The 14,387-nt window shown below is 43.5% G+C and overlaps 1 protein-coding gene across 5 annotated transcripts in view; it reads left to right on the forward strand.

Moving 5' to 3' along the window:
- LOC125019203 (protocadherin-15-like) overlaps positions 1-13,264 on the forward strand; it is a 180,733-nt gene extending 167,469 nt beyond the window's left edge. For 3 of the 5 annotated variants that reach the window (XM_047603764.1, XM_047603766.1, XM_047603765.1), the window contains one exon: positions 133-1,872. In XM_047603764.1, the coding sequence (XP_047459720.1) occupies positions 133-1,639 (1,507 nt within the window). In that variant the 3' untranslated portion in view covers positions 1,640-1,872. Of the gene's footprint in view, positions 1-132; positions 1,873-6,089; positions 6,118-6,714; positions 6,754-6,906; positions 6,981-8,794; positions 8,910-11,742 lie in introns of those variants that run through there. The other 2 variants (XM_047603767.1, XM_047603768.1) reach the window with 2 other exon arrangements.
- The last annotated feature ends 1,123 nt before the right edge of the window (positions 13,265-14,387 follow it).

Below are 14,387 nucleotides of genomic sequence, written 5' to 3' on the forward strand. Positions count from 1 at the left end.
CCTTCCAAATATTTTATCACTTTGCTTTTGCCTCACACTTTTTTCTTTGCTTTGCTCACCCCTAAACCATCTATCTTCACCTGTTTCAAGTCTTTTTTTTTTCTTCTTCACCTCCACCTCTTACCGGAGCAGGGCTAAAAAGTCTGTCATTGAGGAGGCCGACCACCAGAGGATTCTTAGCTCCTTTGCCTGTCGCGCCCTTGCAGCCCACAGCAACGGAACGCTGCGAGTCAACTTGCCCAAGTCAGAAAGCAACGTGACCTTCCTCTCTGACCGCAACCCACTCACCACCCATAACCCTGTCTACGAAGACAACAGTCCCCTGGGCAGTCCGGATGGTTTTGAACTGGGGGGGAGTCCATCTGGAAGGTGGTTCTCTTTTTCGCCTTCCCACTCAGCAAGGTTAGGGAGCGCCCTGTCGATGCCTGCCCGCCTTCATGGAGGAGGTCTGCAGGGCTGCGAGGTACCAAGGAGACAAGCTCTCATGGACCCAGAGGACTGGGAGCTGCAGATACTACAGTCGGCCATGAAAGGCAGGCATAGGCGGGAAAGTCTGGACACGCTTGAGACCAAGTTGTCAGTCCGTGAGCAGGCCAGGCAGTTTGAGCAACAGGCCTTCCAGGAGCACACCCTCAAGCAAAACCGAGATTCCTATGGCTCCCTCTCTTCCATCCTTGTCAGGGATAGAGATGGCAATGAAATGCTGGAGGTGACCTCAGATACTCTACTTTCCATTATGGATTACTCCTGCAGCCCACTCTCTGTGGGCAGAGATGTGCCCCCCAGCATTATCATTACTCAGGGAGATGAGTCATGGGCCCCGGCCAGCCAGAGACCAACTCCACCTATTCTCAGGAAGTTCAGCTCCAGCATCTCAAGCTACATGACAGTGCAGCCATGTCAGATCACTGTGGAGATCATACCAGATCCACCAGAGAATCCACCCCCTCCTCCACCCACTCCTCCTTCACCACCGCAGAATGCACACCCACCTCCCCCACCACCCTCACCTCCTCCTATAAGCCCTTCTCCTTCTCCACCCTCATCCGACCACTTCCCTAAACCTCAACAAACCCCTCACTCCTCTCCTCCTCCCGTCCATAAACATTTGGCTCCCCCTCCTCCACCACCGCCTCTTCCTCCCTCGCCTTCTAGTGATCATGCCCGTACAGTCGTCCAGTTTGTCCCAACCGCTCTGCCACCTGTGTCCTCGCTTCGCCCCGTCTCAGAACGAAAGCCCCCTCCTCCTCTTCCACCGTCGCCAAATGACGGTGCGAGGAAGGAGCTTAAAGGCATCCTGAAACACATCCAGAATTTAGCTGACATAGAAAGGTCTGTTGCCAATCTGTACAGCCAAGTAGACAAAAATTGCAAGGTGCCCAAGTTTGGCAAGAATCCACAAGTGGCTGAGGAATCAGAGGGTGCTAATGAAGGGCAACACTCTGATCCTGGAGATGAGCAGAGCACGCCAAAAACAACTGACTCCAGCTCTGCAGTCCAAATCAACTCGACAACGTTGAACTGCGCTGAAAATGGAGCGAGTCGACTGAACGTAGCCACTGAGGCTGAGCAGAACATGAACAGCCCAAACACGACTGAGCTCAGTGAACAATTCTCTTCTCAGTCCACAGCGTTGTGACTGTTTTCCCTCCATACTCTCAGTATTCCCATTTCTAAATCTCCATGCCTGTTTTTCTATCGTTTCTATGTTTCATGTTTTGCACATTTGTTAGCATTTTCTATTTGCTTACGCCTACGCTTTAGCCAAGATTTTGACAAGGCTTTTTTTTTTAATTGTATAAATCAAAATATAGAATGTATAATGTGCTCATTGGCTTGCACTAGAAGAAAAGAAAATGGCTTACACATTCAGCATGAGTCTGGCTCAGTTTATTTACACATATTAATCATCTTAACTGCTGTGAGATATATGATAGTGTTAATTAAGTACATGCCACAGTTCACAGCTTAGTCAGTTCATTGTCCTATGTTTATGTACTTTTGGTTCATAATCTTGACATTAACATTTCATAGCTAAAACTATTTTAATTAAATTTGCACTTAATACCAAAACTTGTAATCCCAGATCCCTGAGAGACTTTTTCCTCAACCATTTGACTGACTGCATGCTGCTGCTATCTTTTACTTCTTCACGATGATAAGAGCCTAGAAATTATTGAAGCTGTCTCTTCGTGAATCTAAATTAGGTAAATGGAAAAAAAATGTAATGTCAGACGTTTTATTACACTTGAGAGCACATTACCATGATCCCAGAGGTACCTGTGTGATAAGCTTTCAGTAAGGATGATCCAATATTCGTCGATGAAGCTGATTTTTAAAAGTTGTTGCACAGATTTCTTTATTTGCACATGTATTTCACAAGATACAATGATGAATGAAAGTGAGGAAAAAGCTGCACAGACGTGGGATACAGTGAAAGAGCAATCTAGAAATGCATACACTGAAACGTTCCATGAAGAGAATGATGGATATTTGAATACAGTCCATATGAAATCCTTTTCTTTAGACGTAATAACTAAATGCCAATAGCAGACACATCTTTTTTTTATTTCGGTTGAAGCATTAGCTGTTAAAAAATGCATCGATTGGGTTCCCGGCAGGCTTAAGTTGAATAAAGGGAGCCAGCCTCTGGGGGACTTGTCTGTTCACATGTCTGCAGAGATCCTCCCAGCATGATAAAGTACTCAGTGTGATGTTCGCCTGCACCCTGGATAAGGCTAATTAGAGAACCAATCAATCGTTAACCGGGGCCGCTGCCTGTGGGACTGTCAACTACTGTTACGCTCTCCTTTTCTTTTCCATCCCTCTGACCTTCTGCCTGTCTGTGTTTCTTTCTCCCACTCCCTCCCTCCCTGTAGTTAGTTATAATACTTTCCAATCCTTGGCCTCTTCTGGTTAATCTTTCCTTGCGGTTCTCGGGAGATTCTATTACCTTCTTTAGACTCATTCCAACGCGGCCTCTGTCACCCCTATCTTCTGCGCTCAGAGTTTTCCACTTCATCTCTTCTGTCTTTCCTCCTCGTAGCCTTCGTATGTTTGTTTCACCCTCCATGCCCTAAGGCAAATGGTCTTAGCGTACCTTACTTCTACGGCAATGTAATGTTTGATTCATCACACTTTCCCCTGACGGGCGGATCGAAGACTTGCTAATTCTGTATTCCATGTTCACTACATGGGGTAATCTCTTTTGTAAAGAGGCTAGCAGGCCACATGCTGTTTCTTTTAACCCACAGAGTGGTGAGCCCTAATGGACAGCCTTCTTTATATTAGTTTTTTTTAAAACCGTTTTTTACCAAACTCTTTTGTATCCCGACTGACTACTCAATGTAGTCATTTTTTTTTAGTCTCAAAAGGAAGAAAACTGAAAGGTTGAGAGCTGTTTTATGGGGAAAGTTTACAAGATAAAAAATAATAACTCAAGTCAAGGTATGTGTTGAGTATAAATTTCCGCTGAAGAAGTCGTCAGTGATACTGTATACTGCATGAAAACATCAGATCAACAGACGTCAACACACTCAACCCCTTTCAGTTGTTGCAGTAGTGAAGGCTCAGGAGTATTAACAATGGCTCAGCACCATTAGGTGCCTCAGTAAGCCACAAAGTGAACTAGTACTAGAGTGGAATGTAATAGCCCATGTTAAACCTCTGCTAACATGTCAACATGTTTGCTCTTATTCACATCCTTGTCACGAACAGCTGTGTGCTGACGAGGCGTAACAATCCTTGTAAGAGGAAATCTTTGATTAGGTCTTAATTCCAATGCCGTCTGAAAAAGTAGAGTAACTTAAATTAGGTAATGTAAAGGCACAATGAAAAGAGTCTATTGGCCATGTCAAAATTGCATGTATCTCTTGCATATATGAAATTATGAATAAAACTCTATAGGACTAAACGGCAATGTATTAATTTACCACTGACCTCTTCCTTTTCAGGTTAACTTATACCTTATCCAGCATTTTCAATTATGAGGTTACGAGGTTACCACAAGAGGGAGCTGTTGACTTTTAATGTGACAGATTACACACAACTCCATTTGAAGGCAGCCAGGGGCAAGAGAGCAAACCAAGCCATTGTTTGGGCTCCCATTGAAAAGAAAATGAGAAAAGGAGCCCCTAAATGACTACCTTTTGGCATATTTTTGTAATCAATAATACTCTGGGGCAGCGTAAGTCCACAAACCGGCCAACCAAAGCCTCTAAAGTGATTAATATTGGATTACAGCAAATAAACAGTCCAGTTCACAACTATGCACAAAACCGCAAATTGCTTCTTGATTCTAAGCTTTTTAGAGATTAATATAATGAGATTTAACATTTTAATTAGTGCGCTTTGGATGACAGATTTATTTCCTTTGGACGCAGCCGACTTTTCTGTGTCCCCATGTTTCTTTGCGCTGTGCTGTCCTATGCTAACGTGTTGATGGCTTTAGCCGCACATTCACTTTATGGAAATGCATGATATCAACCTACTCATCAACCAACACTTGCCTGGAGCAAAATTATTACGTCTATTTATTTACCTGATTCCAACCATAATGACTTTATTATGTTGAGTGCTTAACCTGTGTAGGGGAATAGAGTAACGCAGGGTTGAGACGGGAGATCTAGAGCGGCGGCCTACCTGTTTACATCAGACGTGCATTCCTCTACGCTGGTCAACAAACAATCGCGCTCCTCTTCTCAAGAGCTGATAACAACCTCATGAATTTATAACATGATGCTTTTTGTGCTTTGCCTGGATAAGAACATGATTGTCCAATTCTGGAGCACCTGTTACACGCGCGGAGGAAAGAATTGCAAAATTGAATCTCCAGGATGACAGCTAGGAGAGTGGGAAGGGAAATGTGTTGACAAGCATGGGGTGCATATATGATCTTTTATTGCAGATCATTCATGTACAAATGTTAACCAAAAAAAAAAAAAGAAATGTGGACAGTGCTTTGCTTCGCTTTTCTGAACCAAGCATGATAAAAACCTTAGATCTTCTGTAATTTCTTAATATAGCGTGAAAACATGGAGAGCTGTTATTTACAGAGCCAATATCAGCCTGCAGTTGAGGACGGGGTCCCCCAGGCTGTTCAGTATTCAAGTCCTGCCGTAATTCTGAGCTCACCTCTCACCTCTCTTTTCCCACAATTCCTCACCTTCCACCAAGTCCTCTCTTGTGCAAACTTCCTATGGCTACTGTCCATTTTTCTCGATGGTGCATGAAGCAGCCATAGCCAGCAGCCAAGCCAACAGGTCATCCATCAGATCCCAGTCCCATCATCCGCTCTGCCTGGGAGGTGTGGCATATGGCTCTGCCCTGTCCCCTTGTCCTGGCCCATAGTAACAGATTACAGCTCTCCAGAGGAATCTCACATCATTGCTTGGCTATACATCTAAGTGTGTGAAAGTTGTCATTATTTATGGGCCCAGACAGGTTACAGTTGTATGCTTGTGAACCTGGAGGTTTCAGCCGAGCTGCTCCATTACTCGCCGTTTCTCATTGACTCATGCTAAAAGCACTGCAGAGCCACTGCTGTCCCCAGGAGCAGCTTTTACTTGTTTTTTTTTTATGTGTTTGATAGAGTGAAATTAGAGAATAAATAAAGTCTAAGGTTTACTTGTTTCTGCTGAACAAAAATGCATTACTAGTGGGCTTATTTTGATTTCATAACTACTTCCTTTGAAATCAAAAACGCTCCCTCAGTCCAGATGTTCTCTTTACATCTAGCTCTTAAGATATAATTGCATAAACACTGACTTCTTCTTTTTTCCAGTCTTCACAGCTTGTCTTCTATTTGCCTTTTTTGTATAATTTTTTTTTATTATTATTCCCGTTTGGATGAGACAGCGGTCTACACCAGCTTGATAACACTGCAGCCTTAGGCACCCTTTTTAAAACTGAACAGTGTCTGCAATTCTGTAATTTAACACATGAAAGTACACAGTAAGTAAAGCTCAGCGGTCAGCACAATGTAGACGCATAGCAGACTTAATGTTTCAATTATCGAAAAGAACTTGCAATGGTGCTGTCAATCCATATTCATTATTTGTCTTATTTGTTTTCCTTTCTACGCCAAACAGCAGGCGAGGCCAGGGCCAGGGCAGACAGGTAAGCATTCCCGAGATGTGATGTGTATTTTTTATTTTTTTTTAACCTCATTGTTGTGTCGAGACATTTTGTCACTAAAAACAGCTTGACGCCGCTTATATCCTATTATTCTTATCTACAATTCACTTGATGGAAAACACTGAATGAGATTAAGATGAGATCCCGCCGATAGGACGTCTGACACTGACAGTACAGTTTAGGCTTGATTGGAAAGCCTGTGGATTCTCCAATGTTCTTGTCAAATAGCAGATAAGCAGCTGAATGAGTTTTTTGGAGAAAAAAAAAATCAAATAAAATGTAAACATTTAAACTGTCAATGTCTGACGCACGTAGGATGTTTTATTTTTTTCGTTGCAGTGTCCACATTGCTCCATCAGCATCTTTCCTCTTCCTCCTTGCTTCATTTCCAAAATTTCCATTTTTTTTACCAATCTTTTCACCTTATCCCTCCATCGTGTATAGCGTAGAGTTAGCAGTGGCGGGCCAGCATTTTCTGTCTTTAAGTCAAATAGAGCGAAGTCTTCCTTGTGTTTGTGTCTCTCCTGAGCATCCCTTCTTTCCATTGCCTTATCCTTCTTCTGTACTAATCTTTGGCAGCAACAGCAACTGCTGAGGCCATCCCTTCTGAGACCTGAGGTAGAAACCCTCCTGCTTTTCTTAATTCACAGGGATTGTAGTCATTGTGCTGTATACAGTACTACTCACCCTGCATGCTGCTGCTGCTCTTCATTTGCCGTCTTTCTCCGAGGAGTGCTGAGTAATTCCTCTGTCTTCCTCTCTGAAATGCAGGAACTCTCCATGGAGTCAGGTATCGACCCAGGCCAGGACTACTACTCACAGGACTACTATAATTATGACCAAGGGTGAGCATGCAACCCGCCGACTGTCTCATCTCTCATTAGTCGCACTGTAATCCATGAAATTGATCTCCATCGGTTATCTTCGCATTTTAAAAAAATTACATCTTCAGGGCTAGTCTGCCGTAACCTTGCGTTGCTGATGTCCTTGGAGGATTGAGAGCATTTCAAAGAAGTCAAAATTATGTCCCCTTAAGCATCACATACCAACCGAGCATTTACACACTCTCTACTCCCATAAAATGAGATCAATTATCCTGCCGGATAAGTTGGGTAAAGTGTTTCCCATAGCTTAATGGACAGAGGGTGTTTTGGCTTGCCTGTTACATTGCCCATATGCTCTAAAGAGGAAAAACATGGGACTCAAAGCCGTAACAGCTGCTGAGAAATTGTTATTCATTAAACGCAGCCGCTCTGTTGCAGGTGACTTGCACCACCCTGGGGAATTATGCTGCCAGTTTATCAAAACGTGGAGAAGCATTTGCACCTTGCAGGCTTAAATCTTTGAAGGACAATCTAACAAATGTTAAAAAAATAAAAAAATAAATAACCATTGTGAAATTAGGTGTTGTAATTGCCACTGTAGTTACTCACCAGCCTCCCTTTCAAGTCACCTTTACTAACACTGATTGGTGTGCCTGAATCGCACAGGGCTTCGCTTCGCAACAAGCTGTAATTATATTCTAATGATATGTCACAAACTTCATTGTGAAAGCAGCTTTTGCGAATGAGTGTACCACCATCACTGTGATTGGACATCTTTGATCGGGTTTCCGTTTGTAATGAGATGCACACGTAACCAGCAGTTAAGCTTTTAATCTGGCAATCACTAGACTGTGTGATCCCCACAGTGGACCCTCACCACAGACATTCAGGAGGTGGCAGTGACACAAATTGCCACTGGTCTCTTTGCCTCAGGCATCTCTTTAATTTAGTATTGCAGAGTGAGACTAGTTATTCATGTCTTAAATATAAATCAAGTGAAGCCGTGTCCACCCAACTAATTCAGAAGAACCTAATGATGGAGCCTGATTAACTGTTGCGTTTTGTACATTCAACCATCCATACTGAAACACCAGAATAATATCAAATCTCTTCTTCTGTTGTTTTTATTTTATTTTAATGAAAAATACAGCTGTGTATTGTGGCTCTGGAGTCTTTGTGAGTGTGGTTAGAGAAGAAGAACCTGATTGAATTCAAGTGTTTAAATGGCTTTCAGGTGCCACTTGGCATGTATTTCCATTCTCGTCATTTATTAGGCTCGTTTGAAAAACGTGTAAATACTCCAATATAAGTATTCTGGAGAAACTCTTTTAGCCTCTGCAGGTCTGTTTTGTCCCCTTGTTGCATTCTTCCTTAATTGAAAAGTAAACTGCAAGAAATACAAAAAAGTGAAGCAAACCACCACAGCCACTGCTGCCCATCTGGCCTAAGAGGTTGAGGAGAATGCACAGAAAAATGGGACCAGAAGCAGTAATTAATGGGGCCAGGCTGATATAAAAGAGGAATATGTAGGAGGGGGAGTTAAAAGTAATAATGAGAAGAATTACCAGCACAAAAGGGTGAGGCCTTTTATGACCAATTGGACAAGGCTTATTGAAAATGGCCTTTTAAAAAAGAAAGTGAAATAAGTTTATGGGTTTATTGCCAGATTACTAATATCAGGCCCCAGTGATCATTCTTGACCATCACTATGTTAAATGACACATAGCACATTACTGGATACCTGGTTTATTTTATTAAAGCTATAAGCAAGTGATAATATTGTCCACAGTCACTTACAACATATTTTTTTTATGTCTTGTGAATTTATTTCTCAGATACGACTTTCCTCAATATGGCAGTAGACGGAGGCTGATACCTCCGATGTATGATGAATACGGGGAAGTGATCATGGAGGATGATGGGTATTACTACAGTCCACATGGCCCTGAGGTACTACCGTCCCTTGAATGTGAATGTCATGCTTTCAGTGGTAATGTCAACAATGTCAAGTACTGCCTTAATACGTTGTGTGTCCAGTGTGTTATTGACATTCTAAGGAATGTTTGCTGAATAAAATATGACTGTCTTAGGGCCGAGGCAGAGGCCGCGGCGGCATGCGGGGTAGAGGTCCACCAAAGAGGGTCGCATTTAGAGACGTTCCGCCTGAGGAAGAGCCTGAACAAGCTGAGCCAGCAGCGGAGGGTGAGCCTTCAAAGGCTGCCAAGAAGCTGAAGTCTGTCATGAAACTCAGCAAACTCCTGGCGGCCAGTAAGGGAGAACAGCCATCTGATGCTGGTCCTTCTGGCCCGTCTGCATGGAAGAAAGCCAAGATGTTCAAGATGTTTGGCGCCGGGAAGAAAGACAAGGATTACGCCAAACTGATGTCAGCCCGCCGTATCGACAGCCAGGAGAGTCTGACTGACGGACCAGCTCTTACTGGACCGATAGACAGCAAGTCTGAGACCCGCAGCAGGCTTGGCAAAGTTTTGAAGAAAATCAATATAAGCAACAGGTTGCAGGCCCGGAGGAAGTCACTAAGTAGTGTGAGTCGTGGTTCAGCCACAGGCAGTGAGAAAGATGAGGCGGCCTCACAAGCAACCAGCGAGGATGAAAAGAAGTCCAAAGTGTCTATTAGTGTGACAGAGAGTGAGCCAGAAGCAGGTGGAAGCAGTAAGGAAAGGGGCTCCGACGAGGAATCCTCAGAAAAAAGCAGCATTGACAGAGATTATCTTAAAGTAGATTTAGACCGGGATGATGCCAACGAAAGCACTGTGGACTCAGAGGAAGAGCCTGATGAAGAGCCGGAGGACTCTGATGAGGAAAGCAAGTCGAAATCTGAGGGAGACGAAACGGAGAAGGACTCTGAGAAAGAATCTGGGACAGACAAAGAGTCCGAATCAGATAAAGAGTCAGAGTCAGAGAAAACATCAGCTACAGAGAAAGAGTCAGAGTCTGAGGAAGAGTCTAGATCGGAGAAAGAAACCGAATCGGGAACGGGCACGGCAACAGAGAAGAGTTCGGCAACAGAGAGAGATTCTGATGAAGAGTCTGAGGAGGATGAGGCTTCTGGCAGCACCAGAGATAGTGGGTCTTCTGCTCGCTCTTCTACGAGATCTTCAGCCACTGGGACCGGCAGTGGGAGCGGGAGCGGGAGCGGGAGCGGGAGTGGGAGTGGGAGTGGAAGTGGTAGCGGGAGTGGAAGCGGCAGCGGCAGTGGCAGCGGCAGTGGCAGCGGCAGTGGCAGTGGGAGTGGTAGTGGTACTGAGGGTGCAAGTGAGAGTGGCAGTGGTAGCGCTAGCACTGCTGCGTCTTTATCTGGCTCGAGTGTTAGATCATCACAAAGAACCAGATCCTCTGTAATAACCACAGAGAAGTCCAGTGAAGAACTCAGTGAGGCTGAGTCAGGGACAGGGACAGCCAGCGAGACGGAGGCAGAGTCAGCCTCAGTCTCGGGATCAGGAAGTGAAGGTTCATCTCGAGGATCCAGCCAGAGAAAAAGATCTGGTTCAGATTTCAGTGACAGGTCTTCAACTGGCAGTAAAATGTCAGACCGAAGTTCCCTGGTCAGTGAGGAGAGTTCAGCTGGTTCCCGGTCAACCAGTCGCAGCCGTTCCCAAAAGTCCGTCCTGAGCCGTGGATCTGAGGACACAATCACAGAGGAGAGCGAAGAAGAGGAAGAGGAAGATGAGGGAGAGTCTGAGGCAGCTGACGAAAGCAAAGAGTCTTCCAGCGAGCACAGTGATGAAGCATCGTCTAGGAGGTCTAGCGTGGCCTCTGGAGACCCTGGGCCCTCGACCGCTTACACCGGCCCACCTTACAGCCCTGAGGTCAGAAGCATTGGTGACACCTCCGTGGAGACATACGGAGGACTGTCCCCAATCACCGAGGTGGACGAGGACGCCATATCCTCTGACAAATCTTCAGCCAGCGGATCGGGGAGCGGCAGTGCATCAAAGAGCTCAGGAGGAACCGCACAAACGTCAGATGCTGATTCAGAGTCTGAAGGAAGCTCAACTGCCCTCTAGAGAGATATATTGTCCACTGTGAAGTAAGACTGAATAAAATCAATTACTCTTGCATGGGAGTGAAGAAATATTACTGCCTCTACAGCGTGTTTCAAATGTCCACTTTTCACCTTATTTCCCCTTAGCAAGGAAATCCCACTGTGGGTTCCTGCTGCAAAATATCCGAATCTCTTTCTTCCAGCTTTGACTTATTCTCCTCTTTGATGTTTTCTCTCTGTATTTTTGACTCACTTTGACTTGCTTTTTGTATAACATTATCCTCCTGTTTCTACCGGTTTTTGCATGTTGCAGTGGTGTTTTATTTCTCTGGGTTTTCCTGTGAGGTTGAAGATTACTTTCTGAGAGACTATAGCGTTAGACTTTTCAGCCAGAAAGCAAGATTTCTCACCGTGAATTCGGTTTCTGACACAGAAATGGAGATACTTCATCCTTTCTCCGAACATTTTCTTTTCATTTTTTGTTTGAATATTTTTAGTAGAACAGCAACAACTCTTCAAAAGTCACATTTTGTGGTTGGATGTCAGTACTTTCGTGGCTGAGTTCAAGAGATTTGAGGAAGGTGTATTTGTTTCAGTCCTCATGTGTCAAACACACAGGACTAAATTTTTACTTTTAAAAGTCAGATTATTCTTCAGTATTACACAAACAGGGTGTAAATCTTAGTGACATTTCCCTCTTTATTTGCAGTGTTTTGCTTGCAATGCTTGTGTATATAATACTTCCCATTGACAGTGATGTCTCTACTCTCTCCTCCTCAGCCTGGGAGAAAGAAGCGGATTAAACTTGCGGTAGATCGAGAGAATGAGACCAGCTCCACGGGAGAGGAGAGCACAACGGAGAACCAACGGAACAGACTCCCAAACAGCCACAGCAACATCAACGGGAACGTCTACCTATCGCAGAACGGCACTATCGTCCGAACGAGGCGACCACCTCATCTAAACAACCTGAAGCTGGGCTCCCCATGCCGGCTGGGTAAGCATTTTAAAAAATTAGACAAATTGGGTGTGACTCACGAAGAACCCCCTCCCGCTATTAGCACGGAGGGTTCGGGAAACGAAACCGAAAACGGAATAGCCACATGTGTTCCCTCCAGCAAGGACGTCAACCTCAACACTCTGTCATCTTTTGGCTCCCTGGGGTCCACCATTACAGAGCTTAAAAGTTTCGGGTCCAAAACCAGCATCGCCAAGGCCATAATTGACAGAAACAGTAGTGGCCCTTGTGTCAATGAGGAGCAAGAGACTTCTGTTGACAACCACAAGAGCAGTAGGGAGACACTAGAGTCTCACAGTGACCACACATTATCAGATGAGGAGGAATTATGGATGGGACCTTGGAACAGCCTGCACATACCAATGACAAAACTCTGACTGGCCATGCAGAAAATTAATTTCCTTTTTTTATTATTATTGTTTTCCTATCTTTATCATGTTGTTTTTGTTTAGAAAATAATCATAAAATTGTGTGCCTCAGCTGGATGAGCTCCAACCACTGACAGGTGATTGCAGCTCTGTCCAAATTTAATTTAATCATGACGTGTTGAAGCTTCCTTGTACCAAGTGTTTATCACCGGCAGGGCTATTACAGAAGGGGACATAGAGCTGAAAGGCAACGAGTGCCTCAAAGAAATATAACACCTTATGTGAACTGTGCTTGACTGTATTTTTCACTCTTTATTCTACAGAGAAGACGGGCCTTTTTCTTGAGTGATTCCTTGTTTTGCTTTCTTTCTTTTTTCTTTTTTTTCTGTTTATGTGTTAATCCTGAAACGGATCACAGAGATTGTAGTTCAATTCATTATGTTGTTGAAGGTATTCACAGAGAAATCATGGCAAAGAAATTGTGGTTATATAGTCTATGATACAGTAAAAAAGAAACTTATTTTGCTAATAGCGTTCTACTTGCAAATAATCCAGATTGTCAATGATTATTTTATGTTGTGATCACTTGGCAATGTCTTTTTTTTTTTTCGAAGAAAAGTATATGAGATTATTTTTGTCTATTTTGTATCTAACAGAGACTAAGAATCTAACATATGACATTAGAGACATAATATCCACATGGCTGTCATCGTTGCTGTTACATTTCACTGTGTTTTTTTCCTGCGGTGAAATATGACAGCATGATCAGAGCGTTTTTATATAGACATTTGTACCTACAGAATGTGGTATTTTCAACCCCTTTACATGATTCAGATTCACTCTGTTCATGTCATAATAATGGAAGGAAGACCAAAAAAATGTATCACAATCAACAATAAAGCTCTAACCTATTTTATTTTTCTGTATTGTGCAGCATAATTGCAGCAGTGGCTGTTTCTGCCCTTTACCCGATGGGGTTTGGTAGCATGGATGACATTAATAACGGAGCACAATTTTGAAAATATGGAAATACTTTATTACTTGACTCTGAGAAATTAATTACAGTCCTTGAATTGTTTAAAAGGAGCTGAATTGTAAAGCAGCACACGGCAGAAGAACTCTGCGGTAATACACTAACAATACAGAGTCTGCAGAGAGGAGTTTGTCAGGTTGTCTCTGAGTGGGCTTTCACTTTAAAGCAGAGCAATGACAGGTCACCAAACACGGGAATATGGTGAGCTACTGTATCTTTGAAAAGCTGTGAAGTATGCTGCGAAGTGTAAGAAAAAGAGTAGGAGGCCCACTTTCTTTCCTGTCAACACAAATCGTGAAAAAAAAAAAGGAAAACATGTTTTAACAGTGATTGTAAGCAAAAAAAAAAAAAAAAAAACACTCAATTTTCAAATTTCTTCAGAGACTCACACATCTAACATATCTGCAATGACATTTACAAAAAGTGTCTCATAGTCAATCAAGCCGTGAGAATGCCAGCCGAGTCTTTGCGGGATGCCGTTCCGAAAGGAGCAGGAGTCGAAAGCCGCAGCGAAATGGTTTGAAAGGATCCTCAGAGAAAATAGGTCGGTAGGGAACCTTGTTCTCACCGTAACAAGCCCGGCGCCCTAAAGGATCAAAATACACCTCTGCACTCCGCTGATGGAAAAATACACGAGAGCAGGAACCGCGCAAATCATGAAGATCAGCTCGTTTTAATCCGTGTTATTTGTTTCCTGTGTATTCCAGTGCTCACTGACTATATAAAGGGCCACCTGCTTCACACTCTGCACGCCCATTCGCAGGAATTACCACTGTTGACAGGAGAACACCAGTGTACTGTACAGTCGGTGCATGGAGCTGTTCCACGGCACAATAACATGCACCAGTTTGAACATTCTCTTATAAAAACACATGTTGAACATACTTTTTAACAAAGCCTTAAATTTTTTTTTTTTTTTTTTTTAATTCTTACCACTGGATATAAAATGCACCCTCATCTTCTAAAACACATAGAAATACATAACTCTTATTGTAATACTCTTCCA

Source organism: Mugil cephalus, chromosome 13 (genome assembly GCF_022458985.1).
Source record: "Mugil cephalus isolate CIBA_MC_2020 chromosome 13, CIBA_Mcephalus_1.1, whole genome shotgun sequence".
Taxonomy (NCBI): domain Eukaryota; kingdom Metazoa; phylum Chordata; class Actinopteri; order Mugiliformes; family Mugilidae; genus Mugil; species Mugil cephalus.